Source organism: Dromaius novaehollandiae, chromosome 7 (genome assembly GCF_036370855.1).
Source record: "Dromaius novaehollandiae isolate bDroNov1 chromosome 7, bDroNov1.hap1, whole genome shotgun sequence".
Taxonomy (NCBI): domain Eukaryota; kingdom Metazoa; phylum Chordata; class Aves; order Casuariiformes; family Dromaiidae; genus Dromaius; species Dromaius novaehollandiae.
In genome coordinates this window covers 28,560,149-28,577,582 of record NC_088104.1, presented here as the reverse complement: position 1 = coordinate 28,577,582, position 17,434 = coordinate 28,560,149, and the positions used below count along the sequence as shown (strand labels likewise).

At 37.6% G+C, this 17,434-nt stretch overlaps 1 protein-coding gene across 5 annotated transcripts in view; it reads left to right on the top strand.

Annotated features, from left to right (window-relative positions):
• Window positions 1–17,041, top strand: part of PDE1A (phosphodiesterase 1A) — a 157,562-nt gene extending 140,521 nt beyond the window's left edge. For 3 of the 5 annotated variants that reach the window (XM_064515040.1, XM_064515041.1, XM_064515044.1), the window contains exons 14-16: window positions 4,772–5,140; window positions 13,353–13,472; window positions 13,807–17,041. In XM_064515040.1, coding sequence (XP_064371110.1) covers window positions 4,772–5,140; window positions 13,353–13,429 — 446 coding nt within the window. In that variant the 3' untranslated portion in view covers window positions 13,430–13,472; window positions 13,807–17,041. Of the gene's footprint in view, window positions 1–4,771; window positions 5,159–13,352; window positions 13,474–13,806 lie in introns of those variants that run through there. The other 2 variants (XM_064515043.1, XM_064515042.1) reach the window with 2 other exon arrangements.
• The last annotated feature ends 393 nt before the right edge of the window (window positions 17,042–17,434 follow it).

Sequence of the window (17,434 nt, the reverse complement as noted above, 5' to 3'; positions counted from 1 at the left end):
GGATGGCTAAATGTTTTTTAATAATCTCAAGGCAGCTACAATGTCACAGTTATTCAACCCAAGAATGAATTAGGATCTCAGCTGCTTTGCAGTGCTCACAGATACCCCAAACCCTTTCTTGTTCAGCTGTGAAGCAATCCAAGTAGGGCTAATGATCAACAATATTTCTTTCGAGCACTGGCTTCCATTGCCAGACACTTAATAAGTCAAAAAGAAGAGTAATATTTGGTGCAGTTGGCACATTTTCTGTATCTGCAAAACACGAAGTACCAGAATTTTTCAAGTATTCTGAAACCTGGTCACTGCCTTATGACTCCTGCCAGTTTTCCAAACTAATTCGTTAAAATTATTTTGCCAATATCCCAGCCTAAACATGTGGGAAGAAAGCCAGCACTTACTTATGCTATGTTTACTTACCAGATGACATTGCTGCTTCTCATGAAGGACAGTGCTTTAAGGCAGTAGTTCAGAGATAGCAAAGAAGTACTGAAGAGAAAGATGTGACTGAGTCATCCAGAACAGATCTGTTCAGAGAAGCAATTTGTTTCACAGCATAACTAGCACAAATTCTGCTGAATAACATTTGGGTTCCTGTAAAGTAAGGAAAACCAAACAATAAAAAAATATGTAAAGGGCTTAACTCCAATCACTTTTACCAATTTAAAACATGGAGAGCAAAAACAAAAACAACAATAATGCCTTTCCTAAGCTTATCATACAACATACTTCTATCCGCCCTTATCTGAATGGAGATGACAATCCTTAAGCTGCTCACTGTCCAGCTCAGCTGGTCAGAAAAGAGAGAAGCTTTATAGAAAGAAAGGTTGCTTAGAAGGTTGTTAAATCTTATTAATCTTATTCAATTTTTTAATCTTATTAAGTATTATTAATGTTGCAAGTGTCAGGTTAGCACATTGATTTAACATATCCCGATTCCGCTGCTGGCTAGCCATGGCAACCTGTGCCCACAAAGGGGGGGAATCTTGCTCAGCCCTGAAGTGCAGTGAAGAGTGAGTGGGTGGCAGCCGGGCAAGCCTCTCCTCGGTGGGTAGTGGCTGGGTGGACTCAGAGCTTCCACCACCGTATTACAACATTCACTCTCCAGCACTGTGGATCAAACCTTGTGCCATATCTGCTTCTCAGATAGCTAAAATTTAAGGCACTCAGATTTTAACTATTAGGTTACTGTCCCAGCCCTAACTTCTTTTAAAGACTACTGACTATTTGTGTTTCACCAAAGTGATAAGGCAGGAGAAATGACAATAAATTCCAACAATGAAATTGCTTTATACAATACAGAGGCTGCCCCCCCCCCCCCCCCCCCCCGTATAACACAGGCTACAATTATTAACTGTTATAGAAAGCAGAAATCTGTATTTTTCCAGTCCATATAGCATATTCCACAAGTGGAATCCAATATTATTCATCTCTTTTTATTCCTGTTTTGCAGTGGATTTCATAGCAGATGAAGCAGAGTGGAGTCAGAACATAGAATCAGATGTACAGCAGATGAGAGACTTAATACCAAGAACAAGGATTTGGGGTTTTAACGATAGCATCATTGAGGAATTTATATCTGAGGATCTTCAGCCTCAGTCGCAACTACCAGCCACTCCTCCTAGTTCCCCTGAACAAACTCTCAAACAGATGAAATACTTTTCTTTTTTTCAAGCTGATTTAACTAAGAGTGACTTTGAAATTTTATCACTGTGGAATGGTAATCACTGCTCAAACCAAAAAACCTAGCAGCACTGATTAAGCAGTTATTGTAACATGAATCTTAATGCAGCTATGGTTCTGGATCCTTTTTCTGAATGTGAAATCATACATATGGCATAATCCCCTGGGAGCAGGCCCAAAACTCACTTGCTAGTGAGTGACCCTGTGGCTCAAGTGCCACAAATAATTTCACAAATCATGTGTGAGAACAGTCAAACATTTTTGTTCTGCTCTCAGTTTGAAACTTAGAGTGAGCAGATACAGTTGTTGCCATAAACAAACAGTCTGTCAATAATTTTAACTCCACAGATTCTAAGGTTCCACAGTGTTTTTCATGCTTAGAAAAGATAGTATTTTTCTCACATATTCTTTTCTACTGGCTTCTGGAACAGACAGTATTGCATCAGTCTAAGTGCAATAGATAGGATGTTTCACTAGTATGTTATCAGGTGTGGAGATATCCCATTTCAAAACTCCACCAGACATGCCCAGAGCTGAGGTAGAGTGTGGCTGTGATTTAGATATCCATCCCTGAGATCATCTCAAGGATGGTCATAGAAATAAGAGACCAGTATGACAGAAGTTAAGAGCAGGCCATCAGCATTGTTCTGTTTAAATTGTTCATCTTCATCTGCCAGTTTAAGCTTGGGAAGGAAGGGAAGGCAGACAATATTAAGTTAATAGATATTCAGCATTATGAACTGAAAAAATTAGTGTTTTTACATAGGAATATTTGGAGACATTACTTTTAATAGGAGAATGAAGTGGTTAGTCACCAAGTTACACCAAAACGAATGTAAATTCTGGTTAGAACTGTCCTGAAACACCATTCTGTGAGAAAGATACTGTCTGCTCTTACCAGGTTCAAATTAAAAAAAAAAAAAAATGTACCTTGAGCTAAGAGAGTATTACCATTTTAACAAGAAACATCTTACATCAATATCAGGTTGTTAAAGAAGTTGTGCTATTAGAAATAGTTCATTGTAACTGTTAAGCACTAAGGCATTTTTAAGAATTCCTTGGGTAAACCCAACTTAAAGATGGAGCATCATCTCAAGGTTTTTGCTTATTTTGAGCACAGAAAAAACCATCTCTAAAAGTCCAAATAGCTTCAAATATCTATACATTTTTAACATCTTTTTAGTTATTATTTTAATTTAAATTTTTCATTTTTGCATTTTGTATGTGTGTTTATAGTTCAGCTTTGCTTTCCTCAACTTACTGAACAGCATCTGAAATGTTTTTATCTTGGAATTTCCTTGTTTTTTTGATAAAGTTAAGGGAAAATGCTTGTAGCTCTGCCATATGGAGGCAAGTATGGTATGTAAATCAGTTTCGTAGGACAAAAGCCTTAGGTACATAAATTATACCATGAATGACAAATGCTTTAATTAACATATCTGGATTGAACAACATTAGATTTGCTTTCAAGCTGCACAAACATGTTTCTTAATTTCTTCAGCCCAACCAGTTCTTTGGAAGAGCTGTAGAGAAAGAGTACCTGTCCAAGTTTCAGAAGATTTGGAGTCCAACACAAAAAGTTCTCCATAGTCTGTAAAAAAAATAATGGTTAAGAATTTTGAAATTGCTCAAATTTGAAGTTTCTTGATTTTTTTTTTAAGCTTAGATATGCCAAAAAGTATAAGAGCTCACAGAGTAGGGAAATCATTTAAATATTTTGTGCTTCTGCACATCAGAGAGAACTAGGGAGATTCAAGTTTGGAAGTGTTCCTTTGCTTTGCATCCCATTTCACAGGCCAAACTGTACTTCAAAGTGGCCTTTCTTTGAATTGAGAAGAGTGATGTAATGGAGGTGTCAAATGCTGACTGTGGTGGAAATGTGACTGCAGCCTGGGCTGCAGAAATATTTCTGTCCCTCAGTTAGCATATGCAATCACTTTTCGTCTGAGTTTGGACTGTTCAGTCAGAACCAGAGTTTCTTCCCAGGAAGCTGGCAGTTCAAAATGATATCTCAGTGCTTGGTTTCCTTCCTTAATACAGTGATCACAACAGTGAGGTTGGAGATTCATGCAATAACTTGTAGCTGTTTTCTGGAGGTATTGTTCAAACTGCAATGCTTTCACTTTTTAAATTGATAGTGTTTCATAACTTCTGTAGAAGTGTAAAGATTCTAAAATCTGAATTTATGAAACAGAGCTTGTAATAGCAAGATGAACCAGCCCTCCAAGAAAATGGTAAAGGTTATTTCTATTAGATTTCTCACCCTCCATCACAAGTCTCCTCCATTCCCTGTTTTCTTCATCTTCTCACACCTCCTACCCACCTCTCTGGGCTGCTCTGAGTTGTCTCCTTTCATTGTCCATCATTGCATGCGTACTTTTCTCCAGTTCACTTTCTGCAATGGAGCATGGAACAGAGCCTTCCATGAGCATTTTTCTCCTGTAGCTACTGCCCACTGAAGCACAATTTTCTCTGTATTTATTCACTTCCATTCTGTATTTGCCACTAGCCATGATGGCAGCAGTACTGGATAGCATGCTTACAACCCTCTAAAATTGGTTCCCCCTGCAGCTCTATATTTGCTGCCATTTTAGACCTTTCCAGACTGACAGGCCAGTTTCCTACAGGGCTTTGCTGTTCTGCTCTGGTGCCTCCCTCGCCAGCACTGGTCTCCCCTCCACGGCCTTTTCCCTGTCTCAGAACTGAAGAGCTTTGCTCCTCATTGTTCTGGCATTGCAAACCACACTGCTAGGTGTAAAATGCCTTCCACCTCTTCCCATCTTTCGGCTTACCGCATGTCTGCTGATGCTCCTTGCTTTGGACGCCCACCGAAAAAAAAAGAGGTATAAATTAAGGTTCAAACTGCAGAGCCAACCACTGTGGTTCAGTTGCAATTGTGCAGTCAAGACCAGAATGTGACCCATATTAAACACATCAGTGCACATGTTCTCATGTAGAAAGCTGACGGTCACAATGTTCCCAAGTGTAACTCTGCCAAACAGTTGCTACTCTAAGATCAAACTGTTGGGGTATATCCTTCATAATTCATATTTTGTTTTACTAATTCACGTATTTTATTCCCTCTTTGTAGAAGAACTTGTGAAAAATGACGATGAACAGCAAAAAGACCAAAGCAGAAAATCCACAGATGCACAATTACAGGAAGAGACAACAAGGACACAAAACGAGAATAGTCAGGGGAGTGATGATACAACCTGCCCTCCCAGATCCATCGTCCTACAAGTAATCTCTTTTGACACTCCTCTTCATGAATCCGACCCAGAAAAATGCACTAACTCCGATCTGGACCAGAAGGATCTCACTGAGGCCCAGCAAGAAACGCAGAATACAGACCCACTGAATGGTAATGGTTCATCACAAAGCACCAGTCAATCTAATGAAGCTGTCCAGGGAGAAGCTGCAGGAGTGTCCAACACCTCTCTGTCAAACATCAGCAGTGGTAAAATATCGGAATAAGGTGTTGTATAAATCTCCAGCATAAGAAAGCCTCTTTGGGCATATGTCATAAAACCATCGAATAAAGGGCATCTGATACAAACAAGTATCATCTTTTTGATATTAGCTCTTTGATAACTAGTAGGAAATCCTTTACATAAAATACCAAAACTTAACTGGAAGAATGATTTTAAAATTATTTAAAGATGCATATATGCAATTAAATAGCAGTTTGTTAATGGAGAATGATACTATGAACTATTAACATTTTCTCTTTGAATATGTAATTATTCTTCTGGTATTAAAACACATCTCAGTTTAGGCACTTAATGTGACTTTAATTTTGTGAAACACATACTTTTTACTAAAAGTAATGTGAATTTTAGAGTTAGAAAATTGCATCTAGTTAAACTGATCAAAGTTAACTGTAGTAGGCATGGGAAGATATTGTTCTCTTAATAAGAAAGGTCATTTTCCTGAGTGTAGATCGTGGGACAAATGGAGCGGCTAAAAAAACCCTATAAGGACAGATTTTTTTTTTCTATTTTAAGTGCAAGAAGTTTATCACAAGCAGACTATGGTTTAGTATCTGGTGATATAAGACCCTATCAAGATGTCCAAGTGATAAGAGTAGGTATTACGAAAGTAAGAGAAAGGCACCTAGATTTTTGTTTTATTCTCATATGACCTCAATGTATGTAACGTTAAAACAAGCTTTGAGTTTTTAGGGTAGTAAGAGTAACTGAGGTGTGTAACAGCACTTGCTTTCTTCACTTCTGATTGAAATGCTGAACTCATTAATGCTTTTATGAGAGTGAAGCTTGCTACATTGTGCCAGAATAACAGCACTGCCTGAGCAGCAGCACAGTAGTGCTTATAAAGCCTAGCCTAGAAATAACTATACATGGCGTATTTCTCAAAAATCCTTTCTATGGAGAGCTCCCACTTATTCTAGAGTCCGCCCAGTTTCAGTGCCCCCATACTTTTATTGTTGACAAGTTCTCTTCATCAGAAATAACAGATGATGAGTTTATGGACCTAAATCAAAAGATCTACATTTAAAACTAATTTTGCAGCATTGTAAGTTTTCTAATGAGTGATTTTTTTGTCTTTGACATGTATTTTTTTATATCATTTTGTGTACTAAGTCCCAAGCCTTAACAGATTGAAATTTAACTGCTTTAGAGAAGTGTCCCCATGTCCTGGATGAGGAAAAGAATAGGAAATGCTGCATTTTTAATCTTTCAAGACATGCAGCAGGCAGTTGTGTTGTGTTACAAAGTATAGAATAAGGACGTTGTTTAGGTTTTGTTTCTAACAGCATCTGATATTTGAAGGCATTTTTAATTGTGACTTTATGTAGCACACACCTCTGTGGGATTTCTGTTCACTGCTGTATGTTGAACGTACTCTCAGCCATCTCCTTCTGTGATCATTAGTTTTCATTCTCCTGCATCATTAAATCACAGGAGAATGCAGAGCTTAATGGATGTTTTGCTTGGTTGCTATAGGATGTATCATTTATAATCTGTTTGTATTTAATCAAATAGATTGATTTAAATTTTAAATTTAATAACATTTCATTCATGCATTTTCCCTATTTTCACAATATTTAAATCTGTCATAGCAAACTGTTTTGAACAGGAAAACATTTTTTTGGTGATCTTTCAAAATGATTTACGAAGAGATTATTTCATCATATTTTTTAAACTTTCTTTCCTAAGAATAGGTAATCAGCCAGATTACTATTCAATGAGAAGTTTGCCTAGAATCTTTTAAAGTTAGCACTGACCCTTTCACAGAAATTTATGCTTCTAATAAACCTCAGAGGAGACCTGGATGATGTCATAGATGATATAAATAAATAAATCTATGACAGCTTTTTCTGTGCCTGCTAATTATACATGTATACTGCAGTTAGTTATATTACTGTAGTACCTAGAGGCTGGAACACTAGATATTCTACAAAACACTTGGCAAGAATTAGGTCCTGGCTCTCTGAGATAGAGTGAATTAATATTGGGTTTCAGCAGCAGCTTTAAATACCTCTACAGAGACTCTGCCATCCTGTTAAAGCTGTCCAGAACAAAGGGACAGAGCAGGAACTTTTAGTATTGAAATAGTTTGCAATATTGAATACCGAAGGAAAAAGTCAGGCTTAAAATATTTCACCTGTCTGCTTCACTTTGGTGAAATGATTTCATATCTTTCAAAATGGAGGGAATTACGTTAACCTTCTACGCACACTGCAGCAATGAATACTCTTGCACGAACATTTATATTAAATATCTACATTTAAACAACTATGATAACAGGTTAGTGTATAATACCACAATTTCAGGATGTTGTTGAACCTTACTGGGTTAGAGAATCAGCCATTTCAAGAAAAAGATCCAGAATATATTATTTTCCATCTCAAATACATTTTTCACAAATCAATGGTATATTAAATTCCTCTATCAAGTGCAAAAGATCAACTTTCCAAAAAAGAGAATCATTTTTATATACCTAATATTTATCTTATCTCAATTTGCTTCTGGTTTTCCAGGATGGAAAATGTTTATCATTACAAAATGTGATTTCACATAAATCATATTTTCTGATAGAAAATACTGAATTAATTAAAACATGTAACTTTTCTATTCCAATAATCAAGATGAAAAATGTTTTCAATAGACATATTAGACATTTTAAATGGATACTTAGAATGTTTTTTAAAAGTCAAAATATGATTACAAAGCAAAAATTTATGTTTTTGTAACTTTTGGATGACTTCCTTCACTAATTCAGAATAACAAAAATGTGAAAAAAAACAAGATTAAAGATGATGTTTTGTGATAGCACTAATGGTTTTGCAGGAGAGTCAGTGTGGATAACAACTAAAGGGTAATAACTGGCTTGTCAGTACTGACAATCCATTAGGGTTGGGATGCTTACTGCAGTCTTTGCTATATCATATTTACTCGTAGAACCCAGTGTTGTGCAAGATGATCAAAGTGTTAGAGTTGGATAATATTCATGTTTGGGTTAGAACACAAAGGAAAACGGTGCACATCTCCTCTCCAACCTGGATGTAAACTCTTAAGTCTCAGAGGAGGTATGAATGTGGGACATCCATGTCATCATAATAATCTGCGTTTGCTTCCCCTTAAAATATTTCCTTCTTAAGAATAAAAAGCGGCTGAACTAAAAGTAAGACAGCACGTTCATTGAGAGTAAGAAATCCAGCCGCACTATGAAGTACAGCAGTGTATGTTTACATGCAGGAATAAACGAACATATAAGTGAATTTAGGTTGTTGAGAAAGAAGGAAGCTACCTATCTATGGACACCAGGACTCTGAGAATTAAAGGAAATTAAAATAAAAAAATAGATTCAATCTAGTTTCTGTCTCCCTCATGAACCACCATTTATCTTATATGTTATTTTAGATATCCAGTCTATTGTTCCTTCATGTGGTGTAGGAAGTACTTTTCCATTTAAGCTAGCAACTTGAAACTTGCAGACTGGCCTTGGCATTTATTATTATTAACATGTGAATATCATATAGTAGCAAATAATACTTTTGTGCCTTCATTTTGTAGAATCATTTAGGGGAAATAAGTTGTCTTTCAGAAAGAGGGACACGTACCGTTATGGTCAGAGAACAAGAAAAAAAGATACAGTTCTAAAAGAGAATTTGAAACAAATCTCTTAAAATATACATTATTAATTATGTATTAGTGCAAGGCTTTATGGTTTGTAGAAGTATTAATATTACATGGTCAATTATGAAATAATTTTATAAAAAAGCTTTTGTAAAACAAGTATCCTTTTTAAAAGAAGGGGAAAATGGAAGTGGAAATGAAGAGGAATTTTAAGTAAATTACAATTATGAATAGGAGATGAGTATCATCTATCCTTCAGGCCTTCCTAGTTCAGTTATGACTGGTTAAAATAGTTACAAAAATCTTGTTTTAAAGGATGATATTCTCCATCAGCTCACCTCTTCTCCTAAATCTGGAATAATGCCCTTGAATTTTGGTACATCTGCCACAATAAGTAGGAGCTTTATTATCTTCAGGTGATGGTTTGCTGACATCGTGGGTCGTCAGACCTTGCAAATAACTGATCCTGATAGTCCAACAGAATTTGTCTGGAGGAAAACATGTGTATATGCCCTTCCTCCCCCTCACAAACAAGAGCTGAGTTGCTCTGCTGAGCAGCCTCTGATTAGTGAATATACCCTTATTATATGCCCACATGTATTAAAAATATATCGATACTTACACATTCTTGAGTAAAATGATACTAAGCACTATAAATATATATATATGCATGCTATATTGGGAAGGGCATCTAGTGCTCTCTTTAATATTATGAACTGACTAAAGCAAGTCAATTTTAGTTCAACAGAATTGACCATAAACTTCATAATCCTCATAACTATAAATAATAGAATAATCTCTGACTTTTCATTTGTCTGCCCCCCTGGTTTTTTTTTCCAAGAAAGCTGTTTGAGATGGTCAAGAGTGAGTGTGTTTTGTATGATGCAGTAGCACCCAGCAAAGAGGTGAGCTATCGCTGCACAGCACTGGTAGCACCCCCGCTTTTCAGTGGGGTTCGTGACTGAACATAGCAATTTAGACGAGCAGTGATTCCAGCAGAAGCAATCTGAAAACGTTTGTGTTATATAGTATTGTTGTTCGGTTAAATTTGGTTCAGTGGCGGTTGCATTATTACACTTCCGCATTTCATGCTAAGAGCAAAGGCAGCTATTGTTAGTGTGACAGCACCAAGAAAGAAAAAGACCATAATTTCTGTCTCAGCGTTTGGCATGACTTTCTTAGCAGTCACAAATCTTCCAAAGCAAGTGACTAGCTGAAAGTGGTTTCAGATACTTCGACTGCTGGAACACAGCAATGCGGATCCCTTCTTGGGATCCTTTCCGGCCTCTTCCATTACCCATGCAAGACGTCACTGCCCTTCCCGTAGCCCTAGTATTACAGCACATGAGGGCTGGCAGAGCCAGCGGAGCTGAGAACTGCAGGTGTAATCACGTTATCAAGTTATCACAACTTACGCTTCCTTATCACAGGGAAAAGCAAAAACTACACAAAGTTGAAGGCAAACAACTCCATACGGGCTCCTGCCACCTCTGCGTGAGCATGCTCGCTCCTTTCGGACAACTGCCCTAGGCTGCCCGCCACTGCTGATGGCCGGACAGATCTAGACGACAATCTTTTTTAGCGGCAGTCAGACGTGACAGCAGATAACAAATATTCAGCAGAATGCTTTACATTCAAGCAAGCACAAGCACACACATGACTAAGTTTTTAATGTTGTGGGTTTTTTTTAACCTGGCTTCCAAACTAGAGTTATTTAACTACTGCAAGAAGGAATATTCATTTATCAGGGCATTATTAGCACTACATATTTATCTATATCTACCTCTCTGCTGTCTGGCAGCACAGTACTGAGTTGTAGGGGGTGCAAGGCTAGCAGCAGTGTTCAAAGCACTTGCTGATTCTCCCTGGGTGAAGAAGCAAGTATCTGGCGACTCTCTGAGCCTGGGAAAATGAGATAGACACATGAAAGTAATAAGAAGGAAATAAGAAGGAAAGCAGTGTTCTGCATGTAGTTTTTTTGGGTTTTATAAAGGACAGAACAGAGACAGCTCACATAGGAAATTAACTCCCCCCCATTTTCTGTGAGTAAGCAATTGCGATGTAACGGAGAGGGAAAACAAGAGGGAACACAGGGAAGATGATCTGTGTTCTTAGAAATGTCTCTGCCTGCTTAGACGTACTATGAGGGAACTTTGCCATTAGAAAACAAAGAAAGAGGCTGTTTTCTTATCCTTGTGTAACCTGCTTCTAGGCTTATTTCTCGTAGGTTATCACATTTTATTAATGGGATTTGTTCTGCCCTGCATCCATGGTTGGCATGGATGGAAAGCCATTCAGTGTTAAGAGAGCTCCAGTTGTGACTGAGAGCCATTTTTCTCCACAAAGCTTTGTCCTTTCCATAATCTCATTCAATCGAATGGTACAAGATTAAGTGGAACTATTATAAGGTGATTTTTTTAAGTGACGATTTTTCTTTTCTCCTGAGTGATTTATTAATTAGATCATTAATTTAAAAAACTGTTGATGTTTAATTAAACAACTTAATGTTTTTAAGATTTATAAAATGCTAATTGGCACACTTTCAACTTTTCACTCATGATTGCCACATTAATCCTTAACATGAAAATGTAAGGAAGATAATAAATCTGTGATAAAACAGAGCATCAGGAACTTCTTTCAGTGTGACAGTAGAGGCCTATCCAGTCACATCCAGTTATACGAAGCATTCAAAGGCAGTCAGTCATAGAAAGCCTCTGGAGGATAACCATATAAAATAGCAGTGGACAAACCCACATCAATGATGTGCCAGTCTAATTTACATTAACACAAGTGATATCAAGCAGTCATCCCTGCCACGCCAACGTGAGTCACTTCTCAGCCTTCTGCGGGGGCTGCTAGCATGCGTTTTGCACACTGCAAACGGGGTCAGGATCCTGGTCCCAAGAGAACGTATACATGTGCATGCCTGGGATCAGGCGCGAGAAAAGGATATATTGAAAGAGCAAATGATGTACTTATAAAAAGGGCAGGGATGACAAGATAAAAGCCATGGGCAACCATTTAGAAGGCACAGTTGATCACATGCAAAAACTTATACATTGACCTGAAGAAAGTTATATATGGTTTAGAGATCAATATTTAGTTTTTATGAAGATTAAACAGTTTCTGTTTACGAGGTCTTCACAAAACTCTCCTATCCCCCTCCTAAAACCCTTCTAGCACACTAAGTATAAAAATTAAATATTTAGATCAATAGATTTTACTTTTGTACCTCAAACCCCCCTTTTTTTTCTTGTTATGTGTAATAATAAAAGTTTTACTAAATCCATCCAAAAGCAACTGTAGGCTGGAAGATCTGGAGAAAATTTTGTTCTGAGTCATAGTAGTCCAGTTTTGAGACTTCTAAATCCTTTGGAGAATCAGGAGTCTATCATCCACCCACACTAAAATCACTTCTATAAAAGAGAAATGAGAAGAACACTAATTTGGGGGAATAGGGCCCATCTACTGATGGCCAGCATTCCAGAATGGAAAGCAACATGGGAATGAAATGAGGGGGGAAAGAAAGAAATCAGTATCACAATGCTTATTATTTACAGTGAAGCTAAGGTGAATTTATGGCTATTAATTATCTTCTTTCCTCATTCTTTTCCTGTCTTCCCTCTCTTTTTTTTAAACTGTAGGTCTCTCCTTCAACTTCAACTCACTGTTTTTCTATTTTCCTTTCAGATCACGCATCCTCTACTTTCTTCTTCAGCTGCTTGCACTGCAGTATCTCTTTGTTTTCTGTCATTCAGAAGTCTCCTCTTTGCACTTATGGATTTTTTTTTTTAAACCTTTCCCTTCCTTCCTGCTCATCTTCCCAACTTTTCAGTTTTCTGTGCTTTCCCTTTTACTACATTTTAAATCTAGCATTAGAAGTCACCGGTGGGAACATTTCGTCAATTGGTTAAAACTGAGCAATTACTAAATAATGCTGTAAGTTTGCTGCATTCTCCCCATGCATACTACCACTGATCATTTTAAAATTTTCTCAGCTGTACATATTATTCAAAATTGCTCTAGGAATAGGTTAAGTAACAGCTGAATATTATGACTGGAGGTTTGAAACTCATATTATATGGCTCAGTTTGAAAGCTACTCGTGTCACACAGTATCATTGCTCCTGTCTGATTGAATTAGAACTTGACAATGGCATCTTTCACTGTCTAAGAAACTTTCCTCTAATTTGAGTGCCTACAGTGAAGAGGATTTAAACAGCACTTCTCTACAGAAGGTGAATTTTGACTTTCAGTAAGTTGGAAGATATAAAAGAAATTAATACTTTATTAACATTTACTCATGTAAATGTCATCATATTTTCATTTTGTGCTGTGATCTACTGCTTTCATTCTATGTTTTGGCTCATGAATAAATCATAATGATTAGTTAACTCCATCCCATGTTAACTCTGGTGAAAAAGCAGTGAAAGAAAGCAGTAACTGAACCCCCATTTTAGCCTTAGAAAATAAAGGGGAAAGAATTCCTCTCTGTCTAAGGCCGCACAGATTCTATTTACTTGATTAACTTCCTCACTCAAGTTCCCAATAACATTTATTTATCTTCCAGGTGAGCCTAAACATTGTAAGAAATCAGAAGATATAGTAAAAGCCACTGAGCAAAAACCTGCACCGATACGCAACTAGATTTGCTGTTTTTTAAAGGCTTCTGACATTTCAGGCAGGAGAGGTAATTTTGCCTTTTTTTCTTTCTTTCTTTCTTTTTTTTTTTTTTTTTTTTTGCTTTCATAAATATTTGCTTATTGATATTATTAACCCCTTTACTCCAACTGTGGGTTTATTACAAAATTTAAAAATTGTGACAGAGTACACCCTACTTTCTATGTCTCCTTGAAAAGCCATTCAATTTAATAGAAAGGAAAATCAATACTTTTACATGTCTGAATTTTTACTGTCAGGCTAAATAATTGCTCAATAGAACGTTCTCAGTTCAAGTGTATTAAATACATGAGGTAATAGTAAAAATCACATGTTCATGAATTTTCATTTGAACTCTGTTGCAGGAGAAAAAGAAGAGCACTAACAGTTCCTGCCCCTGCTCTCTCTAAGGCCGTTATCCACCAATTTCTTCTTGGATCATACTGTTCTATGGAGAGTGATTGGACAAAACTATTGAAATTAGAAAACATAAAAACCTGAGCTGGTAGCTCAAGGCACTAAACAACTCTCAAAATTTCAGTTGTAGGTGTTGCCATTTCTGCTTCTATTCTGCTTTCTGAGACTAGCCAGAATACTTTTTTTCAGCCAAAGTTGGACCTCATTTTACAGCATCACTGAAACCAGACATTTTCAACTAAGCATGAGACATGTAAAAATATGTGGCATTTATCTGCACTGGATTGCTATTACGTGGCACTGCTACTGGCAGTAGGGAAATGCAAAGTCAAAATGAAACACACTTGTAGACACTTGCTCATGCAGCCATGCTGCATGCAACATCGAAGTTCTACTGGTTAGCTTCCTTAAAATCTCTGGAAATAAAAAATATATGTAAACTGTACAGGGAAGTTAGTACAGATCAGTAGAATTATACTGATCAGCGTGCATGAATGATGACTCTATCCCACCATTGCTCTGGCTGCCATATGGAGAGCTCGTGTTCAACAAAATCGGTATCTGAAATATCTCTTTTAGATTAATTAAGTAGCACTCACTTTTAAGATCAAAACATTCTCAATACTTTTTCCCGTAGTGTTTAGTAAGACCTCAGCAATGGTGTCAGCCCTACCATGAAGCTGGCCCATAGACAGCTACATAAATACATGATAAATTGCTTCACTTCACCAAAACATTGCATTGCCTCTCAGACAGAATTGGAAGGAGACACTGAGGTCTTATGCCATGGTTTTGATCAAATGGCAAGCTGAAAACCTGGACCCAGCAAAATCCTATCTATCATTTGCTTTGTTTAAAAACAAACAAACAAGCAAGCAACAAACAAACAAAAAACACCACTGAGCAAATCTTTCTCCGAGAGGCGAGAGGACAGCACATGGAGGCAGCTTCCTCTGTAGGAAGTCCTAGAACGAGCCCTCCAGCCTGAACTGTGCCCAGAAAGAGACTCTGCTTTCCTCTCCGCTTCCTTCAGAGCCGCACGTGGCCTCTCCCAGCTTACCCACCCAGACGCGTGCAGCCTGCGGCCAACCTCAGCTCCCGTCCTTGGAGCCTCCACAGAAACTCCCACACCGTTGTTTGACTTGGGTGACTTGGGTCACTGCTTTCCCAGGCCCCCTTTTCGGACTCTGTGATTAATACCTCACTGACCAAAAAGTCTTTGCAATCAGCCATGGTCCATTGTGAACAGGACTCCCAGGGGGCCGGTGCTCCCCTCTATGCAGAGGCCCACGTGCTCTTGAGACATACGTACTGTTCAGCTGCTGCTTCAGGGATCCAACTACAGCTAAGAGTAACACAGGCATCAGACTCAACCTCAACAAGGGCACATCTTATCTTGACTGAATAAAGAATGATAAAACCTTCTACTGATGGACGCTTGGGCATCCACGCTTATTGACGGTCTCTTTTCTAACAGCTGAGCAATTGCAATCAAACTGGGAATATTACAAGCTCTTCGCTCTGGGATAAGGGCATGCCAAAAGGTGGAATTCATGTCATTCAATATGTAAGCCATATACACACTATGCATATTTAGTGTGCATAGTTTTAACTTAACAAATGTTTGTGCATATAAGATGTAAAAAGTGCATTTAAATCGTTTTGTGTATCTGGTCCAGGGCTTGTATTTAGCATGGACAAATTTCTGTACAGTGCAGTTAACGAATGAAATGTTAACAAATGAAATTGTATCATAAATGTTATAACGCAATTGATATTTTTTGCTAAGAGTTAAGAATTTATATATTCTCTGCTAGTGTTTGAGCAAATTGTTAGTAGCCTGAATCACTCCATGCACCTTCGCATCCTTCTATGGAACCTTGGACTTTTTCCCCCTTTATAATAATATAGAAGCCATCTTTTGGTTTCTTATTGCCATCATGACAAGAGAAAAACGTTGGTCATATCAGATCTTTTTTTCTAAAGTTGTAAATTACCAAACACTGTGGAAAATTTTATGTTTAGAATCTGAGAACTTTGGTTTTATGCCTTTTATTTCAAAACATAGGACCTTATTTCAGATTATGCTGAGTGTCTGCAATTCCCACTGAACTTGGAAAGAACAAAATATAATTGATACCTGTAAATTTAGTTCAAGCTATCTGTTTGTTGAAGAGCGTTCTTCAACATTGCAATTCATGATTCACTGAGATAGAAATTCTGGAGCAATCTGAATTTGATGTCTTTATTGTATTTTCATTTTCAGACTTTGATCATAATTGGACTTGAATTTTCCCCCCTCTGCCCCATAGTGTTTTATATACTCTGCAAAAAGTCTTCTACAGAAAAATGTAAGCAGAATTTATAACAGATTCTGCGGAGTACTTGGTGCATCCTACGGGGGACTCAGCGTCCTACTGTTACAGGCAGTACCCTGATCTCCCGCTGCAGAGGCTGGAAGGAGCTCGCAATCTCACAGGAGGCACTTGGTGCCTGCAGAACTGAATAATTAATATAGAAATGTGACTTGCGTATAAATAATCCTACTTGTTCATTTGTTTTCAGTTTAATTGCTGAGGTATATGTTATTGAAATACCAGAAGCAGAATCCTTAGTTTTTCCTTTAACCTCAGTTATATTTTATTTCTTTCCTCTTTTATTCTTAGCAAGCTTTTATCTGGATATGACCCAAAGCTTAGTGTGTTGTTTGTATGAGAAGAAATTTACTTTGATGGAAAAGACCAATATAACCAACATGTGTTATTTAAGGCTTAAACCTTGAGCAAAATTAGCATTCAAATGGCTGAAAGGCTTCTTGTTAGGCCTCTCCCTGAACAATAGTTTCACTCTGAAACCTGTAAGGCTGCGCTACCAAAACACTGCATGGGGCCATAAGAAATGTTGTTTGCATATGCCTATCTCCCGCAGCATTATGGGCATGCATCCCTGCATTAAGCACACTGAGGAGCTGTAGCTATAGATTAGCCCTCAAAGGTTTTATTTTGTATTTTTATCTTGAGATATCTGACAAATATATTATGTAATATTGTTATGGATTATGATTCAGCCAGTATTTTTTATTTAATTTTCAACAAGGCAACCTATGACTGAGTGTTTCTATTCTGCTGTACTTGTCCGTATTTCCTATGATGATATTCCTAAATAAATTTGATTTGAGGGCAAGGATTGTGAAGCTTGTGAATGTTAGTTACAAGTTGCTTTACTAAAGCATGTTTGCTCATGTGCATATGATTGCCTTTGAAAAGTGAGCGAGTATAAATGGTTGATAGCAAACCTTCTGCCTGCTTGCAGCTCCATGCTTTTTTCCATAACTGTGCCAGTTTGCCATGCAAGCTCACTCACATCCTCATAGCACTGTTGAAAACAACTTCTTTCAGCAAGTCTTGTCTTAACCTCTACTGCTAAAATCTCCTTCATCTGAAGAAAATCATAACCAAAAAAACCCACTTTTTTTTCCCCAACACCCCAGAATCCTTAGCATGGGATTGGCACTATTGGAGTCACCGAGATTTCCCATTGGCAACAGTTCTGCAGGAAGGCCAGGACTTTTGGAGG